Here is a 13,483-nt window from a genome sequence, read left to right on the forward strand (position 1 = left end):
GCAGGAAGATATGAAGAATATGTTTTTAGTATTTACTTCAGTTCTTAAAATATTTTTGTAAGAAATCTCAACAAATTGGCTGAACATTTGAAAAGTCAAATACTTCTAAGAGTGTAGCATTTGTTCTGTTTTACATTCAGTCAAAAATATACTTTGGTTCATTCCTCAAATAATGGTTCATCTCACAAACACTGAATGTGTAAAAAGAGATTTAAAATTTGTATTGAAAATAGCCTTATGTGCAATGTGTTTCAGCAGTTTCTGCAATGTCAGACAAAACACACACTTCATATGCCAATGCCAGCTCATAAGTTCAAGAACAAGTGAAACCTGTTAGGAACATTTCTCTTTGTTACTGATCGTATACAAAGATACCAAAGTGCATTTAGCCAAGGCTGCAAAACAATTCAAAATCACTGAAAGCTGCAGAAGTATTTCTATGGCCTGATTTTGTTGTTTGGTGGAGGTTTGTTGGTTTGTTAGTTTGTTTTCCCAAAGCAATCACTTGTGCTGTGTGCCCATGAAACTTCTTTCAGGAAAGATACTCAGTGAGCCCTTTGTTATATGTTTTATGTGTTTTGTCATGTTAGAACTTTGTCTCTTGTGTTACTCAGTATACTGAGCAACTTTCTTGCATTAAGTCAGGATTTTGCATGTTTCTGGCAACCATAAAAATCCCTAAATCACCCATGTCAAGCCTTCCGAAGGTCCTGGGTATGCAAGTTGCCAGCCTGTGTCAAAGCCTTTCCCATAATGCCAGAGTGCGTCTTGGGCACAGTGATCATGAAATGATGGATTTTTAAGTTCTTGGAGAAGTAAGGAGGGGGGCCAGCAGAACTGCCTTGGACTTTCAGAGAGCTTGCCCCACCTCTTGAAGTGCAAAGGAGTCCAGAAAGGCTGAACGTTCTTCAAGGGGGAAATCTTAAAGATGCAAGAGCAGGCTGTCTCCATGTGCCAAAAGGTGGCAAGGAAGAGTAGCCTGGCTGAACAGAGACCATGGACTGGAACTTAGGGAGAAAGAAGATTTTATGACCTTTGGAAGAAGGGTCAGGAAACTTGGAAGAACTACAAGGACAATGTGAGCTTATGGGGGGATAAAATTAGAAGGGTCGAAGCACGACCAGAATTTAATCTAACTACTACCCTAAAAGACAATAAGAAATGTTTCTGTAAACGCATTACCAGTAAAGGGAGGGCTAAGGATAATCTCCATTCTTTGTTGGATGCAAGGGTAAACAGTGACAAAGGATGAGGAAAAGGCTGAGGTGCTTAAAGCTTAAAGTGCTTAACAGCAAGACCAGTTGTTCTCAAGCCACTCAGCCCTGTGAGCTGGAAGACAGGAATGGGGAGCAGAATGAAGTCACCTTAATCCAAGGGGAAATGCTCAGTGACCTGCTATACCATGTAGACACGCTCAGGTCTATGGGGCCAGGTGGGAGCTGCCCACTGAGCCACTTTCCATCATTTATCAACTGTCCTGGCAGACAGGAAGATCAAATGCAACACCCATCTACAAGACTGGAAGGAGGATCTGGGAACTACAGGCCTGTCATCCTGACCTTGGTGCTGGGGAAGGTCATGGAGCAGACCATCCTGAGTGCCATCACAAGCACATGCGGGACAACCAGGGGATCGGGCCCAGGCAGCATGGGTTTGTGAAAAGCAGGTCCTGCCTGACCAACTGGGTCTCCTATGACAAGGTGACCCTCTCAAGTGGATGAAGGAAAGGCTGTGGATGTTGTCTACCCAGACCTTAGTCAAGCCTTTGATGTCATTTCCCACAGCATTCTTCTGGAGAGACTGGATTCCTATGGCTTGGATGGGTGCACTCATTACTGGGTAAGAAAGCAGCTCGATACCTGGCCCAGAGAGTGGGGGTGAGTGGTGCTACACCCAGTTGGTGACTGGTCACCTGTGGTATTCCCCAGGGCTCAGTTTTGGAGCTAGTCCTGTTTAACATCTTTGGTTTGATAAGGAGATCAAATGCACCCTCAGTCAGTTTGCAGACAACAAGTTGGGTGGGAGTGTTGATCTGCTGGAAGGCAGGAAGGCTCTGCAGAGGGATCTGGACAGGCTGGATCAATGGGCCATATGGATATAAAGAATGTGTAAAGAGTATTTCCACACAGGAGAGCCTGAATTGGAAAAAATCAAATGAATGCTTGTCAGTTAAAGCTTAGCAGAATCAGAAGGATAATTAAAACTTCAGCATATTGCAGAGAATAAATAGGTGGTCATTGGGTTAGGAAACTAAGTATCTCAATTAATGTGACTATCAACAAGTCATTATAGCAACATTTTATTCTGAAATCTGTATATGACCAAACCATACCTATGTAAAGTAATCTGATCTTAAGAACATTATATAATTTCTGAAAAATTAGTCTCAGGATCAAGAGCAGAGAGGGAGATGTAAAGATTTTAATTATTTTCAAAGTTTTCATCTACAAAAATAGATGTCTTTCTGAGCATGAGTGAATGAATGCTGATGCCCTTTCTTCTCTTTTCTAATTAAACACTTCCCACTTCACTTCTGCTCTGCCAGCTCAGATGAAAGTTTGGAAATCAACAAAGAAGCAAACAGTGAGAAAGTAAAGAAAAATGGAAAGACATGAGAGGAGATAAACGGTGATGAAATATACGGGAATCAAAGGCACCGAAGATGCACCCCAGTTTATATCAGGGTGATGAGAGGCCCACCAATAAATACCACTAGAGTCAATGGTGTTTTTCAGGGTGTATCTATATGGACAGAGTGGAAAGGTACCTTCCCCTACCTTTTCTTAGCATACTATTTCAGCAAGATCTGTATCTGTTCAAAGCAATTTTATAGTTCATACGCTACCGTACAGTATTTTCATGTCTTAGCCAAGGCTTGTAATTCTTGGTACTAGCCATAAATTAGATAGTCAAACACACAGAGATCAGAAATTCCCTGAGCTTCATAATGCTAAAAACAGAGAATATGTATTCTTAAATTTTCACTGTAGCTTTACTACTGACCAGTGTAATGGAGAATACACTGTTCTGACTCCCTGTAGACATCCTCCAGTATAATAGATGGCTTGTACCTTAAAAAGGAAGAGAAAGATCACTGAGCTTTAAATGTTACAAGCAAATATTTCCTAAAACATTTTCTATGGGTATTGATTTAATAGTGCATGAAATAAAAATCCTTGCTGAAGATGAATTATTGAAAGACAGAAATTATGATTTTATATGAATCCTGAAGTAGATCTTACACAGGACTCAAATGTTCAATCAACTTTAATTGTGATTTGTTTCAAGGACAAATCTGATCAAAGTGGGTTGCAGGGTGGATCAAGGAGCTCAAAAACTTAAGCGTTGTCTTATCATTCACAGGGCAAATGCTAAATTAGACATCACCTAAGGGCCGTGCAGGCAGACAGTAGAACTTGCAGATACATAGCAACAATTAATTTATTTAATTCATGACAGTTTTGATCTAAGTTAATGTTAACTAACTCTTGTTAATCCACATAAACTAAAATAGAAACCTGTTGACCAGCCTGTTCTGCTTTTGTTTGCTCTATTTTAAGAGCTCACAGACACTGTTTCTGATTCATTCACATTAAAACATGAAGTAACACCACGGTTTATAGTTGGATTGTTCCTAGTACTTAAAAATCAAGTCAAGTCTCCGTGCAATTTAAATGTGACTAGCAGTACAGCTTCGAGTTAATTCATCTATGCAAAACGGCATAGTAAATTTTAGCATCTGCCTGTGTCTATTTAAGCAACATAAATAATTTACTGAACTAAAATTTCTTCATGGTTCTCCATGACTATTGATAATAAAAGAAATTTAATTTAATTACTATGTCATTTTAATCATGATGGAAGAACTTTGTACTTTATAATTCATACATACTTACTTGCAAGTATAATATGTCAGAGCAAAGTCCAGCAGATTAAGCACAGTGTGAAATAAGGAATATGCAGTTTTGCTGCATTTGAGATAGCACATTGGATCTGATTTATTCACCTGGACTTAGGTAGCAGGCAAAGTACAACTGTAGAGAGTGAGATCATTTGTATTCTTTTCCAGTCTTCACTTGAAAGAGGTAAGGTGCCTGCCCAGTGCTGTTTTCCTTGGGGGCTTTCTTAATAATTTTTAAGACCAATTTCTATTCTGGAATTAAATTGATCTGTAAATCATTTCAATGTTTATGCATAAATATAAGTGAAGAAAAAAGGTTGACTCATTCAAAAATACTAAAAGAAAAATAAAACAGTTCAAAAAATAACTCCAGATCCAAGTTCAAATTTCATGAAAATCAGTAAGCTTGTAGGTTAGGGTTTGATTTAAAGTCATTTATAATTTAATACTTCATAATAGCAACAATAATCAAAGCTTTCAGGAAAAGGATACATGACAGTAGAAAGTACAAGTACAGCAGAATTTAAATGCTTTAAGGGAAGCACTGTGCCAAATTTCATGGAAGGTAATTTTCCAATTTAATATGATCCCAATGTCAAACGACCAACTTTGCATAAAATGGCAAATTATATTTCAATAGTAAATCATAGTTATTACTGAATAGTTTTAGGTAGAATAGAAAATTCTGGTTTGCTGGCTTTGTGTATGGTAGGTAGAAAAATTAACTCTCAAACCTGAACTTTATTACAATGATTTATCTTGGACATTTTTTTAAAAATCTGCTGAATATTTTTTCAGTCTGGAAAACTGTTTGCTGAATCTGTTGCTAAGTCATTAGATTCATAAGGAATGTGGCTTTGTTGCAACATAAGCCACTGTGGAGAAGGGTACTGGCCTCTGCAGACTCTGTGCTGACGCTGGCAGGAAATAAGCTCTGACTGGAGAGCTTTTTTGCTAGATCTATTTTCTGCCTTCAGCAAAGCCACTGTGGGGAGCCCAGCCCTTAAAAAAAAAAAGCATTAAAAGAGTTCGGTTAGAGTCTAAGTAAATACATCCTTTGAGAGTATGGAAAACATTTGTTTACTTGATTCAGTCTAAGCTGTTGTTGACAGAAACTCCTCTTCAAAGAATCTGGGATTTGCCTAAATGAGGACCCCAGGACTGAGTCCAGTAAGAGCCTTCTTCTGTATTGAATGAAGGATTACTAGACATGTACCCCAAAAGGTGGATAAAATGTGACTCAAAGCTGTTTCAATTCAATATATTGAACCCTTGTGGGTTTTGAAGATGCTACAGAAAAGTTCTTTTGCTTTGTTTACTGAACTTTTTTTTTAAATCGGATTTAAACCTGTGACCTGTTATTTAAATCTGTAGATAGAAATTCACAAAAAAAGCATACTTCAGATTGAGTTCTCCAGTGCATGGAAACATTCCCAGCACTAGGAAAGCCATATCTTTGAGTACTGTTTGAGTTACAGTCAGCAGAGCTAATGTTACTGTTTCTGTCCCTTCGACCATTGGTATCTCTATTTCACTGCAGTTTGGATTCAGGGAATAAGAAAAATTCTACTCTGATAACTAGGAGTTGTGCTTTTTCTTTTGTCATTACATTACTCTTGATGGCTTTTTGCCACACTCCAAGTAACATTATGTTTCATTGCCCAGCATGGCACAAGGGGACGGGCCAGAGATGTTCTAAGCGCTAAGTGTCTCAGCACAGTGCTCTGCATCTGAGAAACGACTTGTCAGAAATGGGGTGTGAGACATTGGGAAATGAGATGGGAGATCTCCTTCAAAGACGGGAGAAGCCAATTGTGACAGAGGCTTACTGTGTTGAAGCTTAGTATTTCAAAACCTTTCTCCTTCAGGACTTTCATACTAAAAGCCATAAATATTGTGATTTTCATCTCCAGTCTGTGTTACAGTTCTGTATTGCTGCAGGAGGACTGACTCAGAAGGAAGATGCTATTGAGGAGCTCAGCAGGATTCATGCTGTTCTTGCTCTCTCAATGCACTGTGTCCCTGGGCACCAAAGAGGAAATGGTCCTGGCTAATGCCCACCTTCTCCCGCAAAGAGACTATGAGAGACTGGGTAACGCCAATGAAAAAGGTACTCGTGAAGACTGCAAGGGATTTGAAAGCATTCTGTGTTCTGCTTTATTGCTTTGCTGTAACATTTTCAACCAACATATATGAAAGCTAGCCCTGGAAGAATAATTTGGAATATGAACATGTCCTGCCACAAAGTCCTGAACCTTTCTGTAGAAGTTGTTCTACAATGTTCACTGAGAAGGGCAACTGCAAGGGTCTATGGATATCACCATAGAAATTTCTTAAATAATCCTCCCATAAAATCCTGGCATCAGGTTTGGAGTCCTGTAGGCTATGTCTACCAATAAAATGTAGTTTTCACTGAATTTTTCTCACAGAGATAATAAAATTTTCAAGTTTTTATTAAATAGAAATTACAAATATTCCACAGTTTAATGACATAAGGACATGCCTTTCAACTCTATGGAGAAGCGAGTGATTTCAATTCATAAACATATTTCTGAGTAACAGAACAATGAATACCATCCTTCTCTACAAAAGGAATTCTCTCTCTGTAAGTTCATACATACGTAAATGTATATATAAATGAATTAAAGTCTGGCTCTTAAGAAACCTCAGAATCAATTGTAAAATTCAAAGCATTGTGCACTAGTCTCAGAGATGCTTGATACTATACTATAGCAAGAAGTTACCTTATAAGCATGTTACATTTTAAAAAAGCCAGCAAATATTTTAGCCCAATAGAGAGGGTCAACCCAAGATTTATATGCCATTTTTGTTACCCTCTGAGTCTACTGGATGAGCAATAAAATGGAAAAGCACTGTCACCTATTTTCCTGATATTGGTGTCCAGCACTGAACAGAACTGTAATCAACCTGCAAATCCATGATAAAATTTAGCCTGGAGTTAGAGTGAAAAGAACTCCTTCTCAGAAAATCCTCATGTTTATAAGCTTTATATGAACAAGAAATATGCTTTAATATCTCCCTTTTATCAATGAACACAAGGCATACATTTCAGAATTTAATACAAGGTTGTTAGAGGTGCCTGAAGTATAAATTGGTTCATGAGAAGTTAATTTGTTCATTGAGGAAAAGACTAGGTCTAGCTGTTGAACTCAATTGTCCTACAGATGGCACAGGGACTTGCAAACTTGCTGGGCTCTCAAACTGGAAGAACACTGATGGAAAAGGGACGATCTGTACATAGCTTTTGGCTTTTCAACCATATTTCTGTCATAAATGCAAAATCATACTTCAGTTGTATGACAGGGTTAACAAACAATTTTTTAAATTTCTGAATATTTCCTGCATGTTCCTCCCAGAAATCTTCCCCCTTTAGCTGAGTAAGTGCCCATCCGCTGCAATGAAGTCAGTCAGCTTCCAGTCAGAATGGAGTCATTCAGTCACTCTAAAGGACAGAGTTCAATTTCTGAAATTTATTATTTGAACAGAATTTACTTTAATTTTTTTTTGGTGTTTTTTTTTTACTCAGACTATCCAAGGGATTGTTTTGAGATTTTACTGCGCTCCAAAGGAAATTCCAGAGATGGCCTTTACATCATCCAACCAAAAGAGGAACCAATTGTTGTCTTTTGTAACATGCAGGATGGTGGCTGGACAGTAATCCAGCACATTACAGCCAACAGTACTGTCGACTTTGATAGGACCTGGCAGGACTACAAATATGGATTTGGCTCTGTTCATGAGAACCACTGGTTAGGAAATGAATACATGCATCAGTTAACCGGCAGCTCAGTGCAATATATACTTGGAGTTAAACTTGTAAACCTAAACGCTGAAGTCAAATGGGGACAGTATGAGCCATTCCTGATTGAGGGTGAAGAATCTCAATACCGAATCCGGGTCGGTCTTTACAAAGGCAACGCCACCGATGCGCTGACCCTGGACACAGAAGCTTATCTCCATGACAACCAGAAGTTCACCACCAAGGACAGAGACAACGACAATTACTTTATGAATTGTGCTAAACTGGAACTCAATGGCATTCCGGGGGGAGGCTGGTGGTACGACGCCTGTGCTGGAGCAAATCTAAACCGCAGGAACATGATATACTGGCAAAAAGACTGCAACAAGCAACGCCCATGCAAGTTTGCATGGATGATGATCAAACCCATTGAGCACCACCAGTCATACCCCACAAAGGCCTGCCCCTGTCAGAAAGTTGAACTGTAGACAAGCCAGGTGTATTTGATAGGAACATGGACTCTTTCTCCAGTGACTGAAGTGAACTCACTGACTGAGTAATCATCCTAAGTAACCATGACTGAAAATTTAAGTTGGGCCTCTGCAAGGGCTTTAGGATGGCATATTGTCCAGGACTGGAACATGTCACAGAAATATGCCAACCACACAAGTGAGAAACTGTCAGAAATTGAGGCCTCAACCACAAGATTTAAATAACCAGAAAATTAAAATAATTAATTTTATAGTATTTTAGCCATAAAACAAGTCCGTTATGAGATCCAGGATATGATGTCTTGTACAATATATACATAAATAAAAATGCATTTCAGAAGGTTTTGCTCTGGTGTCAATATTAATGATTGATTGCACACCTGTAATTGCACATCTTCATATATCATGCAGCGAAGAAATTTCCAGTTAAATACCTACATTTACAAAATACATACTGGAGAGTATTTTGTACCACAGGGCTCCAACAGGCCTTTTCTTTCTAACTTTAGTGAATGGTATTTTAATATGAAAAATTGGAATTAACCTCATCTCCCATGGCTTCTTTCCCCCTCCAGTGACTCTTCTTTTCTCTCTACTTTTTAATGATCCCATATACAATGAAGTATTCAGCACAGGCTTTTCTTGTCTTCCTTCATTTTAGAGCACTCAGCACTAATGGGATTGTCAGGTGTCCCATTTAAAGCCACTAATCCAAAGCTTACAACCCCTCTGAATTTTTCCCTCAAGAAACTCAGTGAATACATTTTCTAAAAAATCAAATTGATATTGCAATTGTTTATTTATTCCTCCATTTTTCCCCTGAAGATTACTCCACTCTATTTACTATTATTTGACTGTTACTTCTCCCTGTTTCCATGCTGTGCTTCAGTTTTTTCTTTTTTTAATACCACTGTGAGAAAAGAAGAGAATGTTGTCTTTATTTCACATTTACTAGTTTCAATAGTTTTAGTACTCAACCTTGACATCATTTGAACAGTGCCTTTTTTCTAATTATAAAATAAAATAAAATTCAATTATAAATTATTCTGTTTTAAAAAAATAAATAAAAGAATTTCAATTTTTATAACGTTGAAGACCTTGTTTTCTTTTACCACTGTTTGAGTTGCTTCACACATTTCTATATCATTGGAATAGCTGAATGACAGAATGAAGAGTTTATCAGCTGAATGAAGAGTTTGTATTGTTGCATTTTACAAAATGTCAGGATAATGATTAGATTGTCATGTATGTTTTCTTAGATATTTCAGTTAAAGAAACTCAACCAACAGATACTGTCAAATTCCTGCTTTTTAATTTAAAATATTTATAATTTTAATGAAAATTATTTCGAAAATAAATTCTATTGTGTTTTGAGAGGACCAAAACCGTCATGATTGCTTAAGATGAGAAACTATTTTGGAAGCAGAAAATCCAGGGAAGCAATTTTTATTTTTCATGATGCACTGCAGCATTTTCAGAAAGAGATGCAGCTATGTGACATGGGTGAGGCCAACATAGCACACATGCCAATTTTGCAGCATCTGATTTTTTTCTGCCTGAATTTGTGTTCAAAGACAGAAGTGTCATAGGGAAGAAATGGTAAGTACCTGAATTGAGTTTATATCACTGAGTCAATTTAATGTGTGTTCTGCATAATTCTATCAGGATGCCTCCAAATTTGTAATGAGAATACAAGAAAATCACCTGAGTGCTGCCAGTCTCACACAGCTCTATAAGAATTCTTGGCCATATAGCCAGATTCTCACACACCTTCCAAAAATGTGAGTTTAATAACCTTGACATAGAGGTGAAAAAGGGAAAGTCCACAGGCTGCAACTGCTGATCAAAGGCAGGTAACCTGCCCTGCAGCACACCCTTGACCTTTTTTAGAGGGTTTTGGAGGAAAGGACTCTGCAAATAAGCTGTATGAATAACTTGGGCACCAGCAGTCCAAATCCAGCTGCCCAGTGTTAGAGGGACTGTAGTACTAACTGGAGCCCTACAAACCTATGCACTGAATTCCAGAATAAAAATTAGATTAAAATGTAATAAAAACTCGTAACAAGAAGCCTACTAGCAAAAAACCTGAGACATTTAATCAAACTCAGGGACTGAGCTACATTCCACACTTCTAAAAAAAGTATGGATGGAAATGAGTATTGGGACTGGATTTGGTACTAAGTACTGGATGAAAATAAGTAAGAATTTTCTAAAACATCCACCAGCATGGAACCTTTGCAAGCAGGCTAAATTTTACTTCATAATTCCTTGGCAAAAGACTATCTTAACTGAACAGATTTTTTTCTTCCACTGCTCTGATCACCAGATACCCAGAAAAATGTTGAAGGCATCTGGCTTTCAACACTGAATCAGTGAAATCACAGACTGAAACATAGGGGGTTTCTATTCTACCCACTCCTATTTTCTTTTGCCAATCACATTTCTCCATTGCTCTCTCTCTTAGCCTTTCCTGATTTTACTGCCTTCTGCAGTATAGGAAAGAAGGGTCTTCCCATGAGTAGCTGTGAAACAAATTTATTTGGTCAAATAAATACCCTTTCAAAATGAGTAACTATGACGAGGTCTAGAGCAAGAGGTTTCAGCTCTAAGCACCTGTGAATGGGAGGCATGTTCCACTTCAACCATGCAATCTCCTAACACCACCAGTAAAATAGTTTTCTTTATCTCTGCTACTTTGCATTTCTCCTTATACTGTTTTCTCAACTGCAGAAAACTTAAGCACACTCTCACATACAATGCCACATTAATCAACTTGGAATTTATTTTTTATCTTTAAAAATAATTCAATTTTGATATGAGAAAGTGCTTGCTTTTGTTTCTGATTTCCCAGACTCCCAGGTAACCTTATTTTTCATGTACTAACCATAGATTTAAAAGTATGATAAAGTGGTTTTAGGGGCTAGCTGACTAATGTTGTTAGTTTATTGATGCAATACTGTGCATCAAAAAATTAACAACGTTAGGTGCATGGCCTCGTTTTTTCCTACTAGAACTAGCAAACAGCCCTTTAGTCACTCTCATGTCTTTTGCATTTCAGAAGGCATCAGGCCACAGGCTGAGTGGGGGGCTACAAAGCTGAATCCAGTCATGTTCCACAGCTGGAATCCTCCCTTGTACCCTCTCTCCACTCTTCCTCCTATAGCTACCCCCTGCATTGCACACTAAATGAGGCCTTATGGACAGCACACACTAAAAAACAACTATCTGACCTCCACTATGTCTAGGTTGCTGCTCCATGTAAGGATTAAAAGATACTTCAGCTTCTATTTTGGCATTGTAATCCAGGAATTCAGTAAAAACACCCAAATTTAAGAGGTCTATGAAACAGAAGCCATCAGTAAGCAGGGTCTGGAGAAGTACCTGTTGAGAAGAAAACTTCTGAAGGATTTGAAATGTTTGGTTTATTTGAAGAGGACTGACTTTGGTATATCAGCAGATACATGAAGAAATTAGTGACATTTATTGACTAATGGCAAAAATACTGAGTAAAAGGCAGCACTTTTACTGAGTGTAACAAAGACCGAAGTTCCTTAACCCTGAAAAAATACATTTACCAAAATGGAAAAACAATTGTAACATCATCCCTTTCTGAAACCACTAATAGTCATAGATTATCTCCTGTTTTACAACATGATGTTATCAATTTTTAATTAACTACTTATAGATATAGGGTCACTATTAATAAAATCATAAACCAGAAGCTTATTTAAATGGTTAAAGTTTAGGGTTTTCTGACTCTCAACTGTCAAATATATGTGGCAGAACATTTCTGACAGGGTTCAAAAGGCAGCAGTGGACATTTGGGGCGACCACATAAGAAACAGAGTGGCCTCTTACTGACTTGCTAGGGGTAAACCCAAGTACTCAAGTGAAAAGACACAGTATCCTTTTTTAGAGTTAAGGTTAACCTGTGTCTCAAAACAGAGAAGCCACTGACTGCCCAGCAGCTGCAGGAGCATTACAGGAGCCATCCTTTGCAAAGCTCTTCACTCTGAGTAGTCACAGAAAGCGCACAACTGTATCCAGGTGTTCTACATCTGCTTAAAAATTCTGGGAACTCTTCCAAGTATTTATCTACAAACATAAATTATATTTGCAAAAAATTGATGTTAGCTGATCAATTATGGGAATCTGGAATATGTAGGGAGGCTGGCATTTAAGAAAAGGGAGAGACAAAAATCATACCCCCAGTTTATCGGAAAATTCAATACTTGAAAATATAAAAGGTGCTGGGTCTCTGGAAAGCTTAGTTAGGGATGTGTATTTATGCATCTATATTGATAATACATACATATGTATATATGTATGTGTACAAAATGATGTATAACTAAAATGTAATTTTACAAAAAACATTTCATTAGTCCATTATGATAATTAATTACAGGTCAGTAAAAATTTCATTAAAAGGACAGAAATACAGGTAACAAGATTTTCCTACACTGCAGAAGTCCCACAACACCTTTTAAAGGTACAAAATATAATCAAGTACTAACTGATACTCTGATGAGGACCACATTTGTCTTTTTGTGGTTTTGATTATTTTTAAGAATAAACATCCTACATAACAATAAAGCAACACACACCTCTTTATATAATTCTTGGTATTTACAATGTACTTATCTGTGGCCATGTAATCTCTCACATGGTAGGTGCTAGCAGCATAATTTGAGCACATATTTCACTATTACATTGAACCAACATTATTGCATCCATCACTGTGTATTCTAGTACATTTACTGAGCAGAGAGTCCATAAACATTTACAGAACATTCTTGATCAACAGACACCAAAACCAACAAAAATTACCCCATTTAATTTCAATAGGAGCCAATGCTTCACTTCAGCAATAACAGTGTAGCTAGCAGGAACTGTTACTATCACATAAATTTTGCCTTTAAGTACAGCTTGTGCCCCCAGAGAGACATATTCATTTACTAAAAATCAAACATAGTTTATTGAATGTCTGATCTAATGTAATATAAAATAAACTCACTCTAATAACCAATTTGTACATATTACTGTATGCAGGAAAAGCTCTGGATAGTGACAGAGCAAAACTGATGAAAGAGTTTTTGTAAAGACCTCTGCTTTCCTTTCATAAGTAATCATATGCTAATGCACAAAAAAAATAATAGGCACAGTATGGTGCATTACAAAATCAGTCATGTGAAGTTAGAGAACATATTTTTACATTAGTACACTGCTAACCTTTCACTGACAAAACTTTCCCCTGTGGACACTGGGGCTAAAAAAATGTTAATTAGTTGTACTGTGATTGTTGACATGGAGGATTTATCTATCTGTAGGGAA

At 37.5% G+C, this 13,483-nt stretch overlaps 1 protein-coding gene across 2 annotated transcripts; it reads left to right on the plus strand.

Annotated features, from left to right (window-relative positions):
- The first annotated feature begins 6 nt into the window (after positions 1 to 6).
- Positions 7 to 10,236, plus strand: LOC108448542 (fibrinogen-like protein 1-like protein). Of its 2 annotated transcripts, XM_017741950.1 has the most exons (3): positions 7 to 1,839; positions 5,827 to 6,011; positions 7,449 to 10,236. In XM_017741950.1, exons 2-3 carry the CDS (start codon positions 5,864 to 5,866, stop codon positions 8,147 to 8,149), a joined length of 849 nt encoding a protein of 282 aa, XP_017597439.1. In that variant the 5' UTR covers positions 7 to 1,839; positions 5,827 to 5,863; the 3' UTR covers positions 8,150 to 10,236. The 2 variants fall into 2 exon arrangements, with proteins under 2 accessions (XP_017597439.1, XP_017597438.1); XM_017741949.1 differs by having other exon boundaries at positions 7 to 6,011.
- Positions 10,237 to 13,483: the final 3,247 nt, after the last annotated feature.

Source organism: Corvus brachyrhynchos, unplaced genomic scaffold (assembly GCF_000691975.1).
Source record: "Corvus brachyrhynchos isolate BGI_N302 unplaced genomic scaffold, ASM69197v1 scaffold115, whole genome shotgun sequence".
Lineage (NCBI taxonomy): Eukaryota > Metazoa > Chordata > Aves > Passeriformes > Corvidae > Corvus > Corvus brachyrhynchos.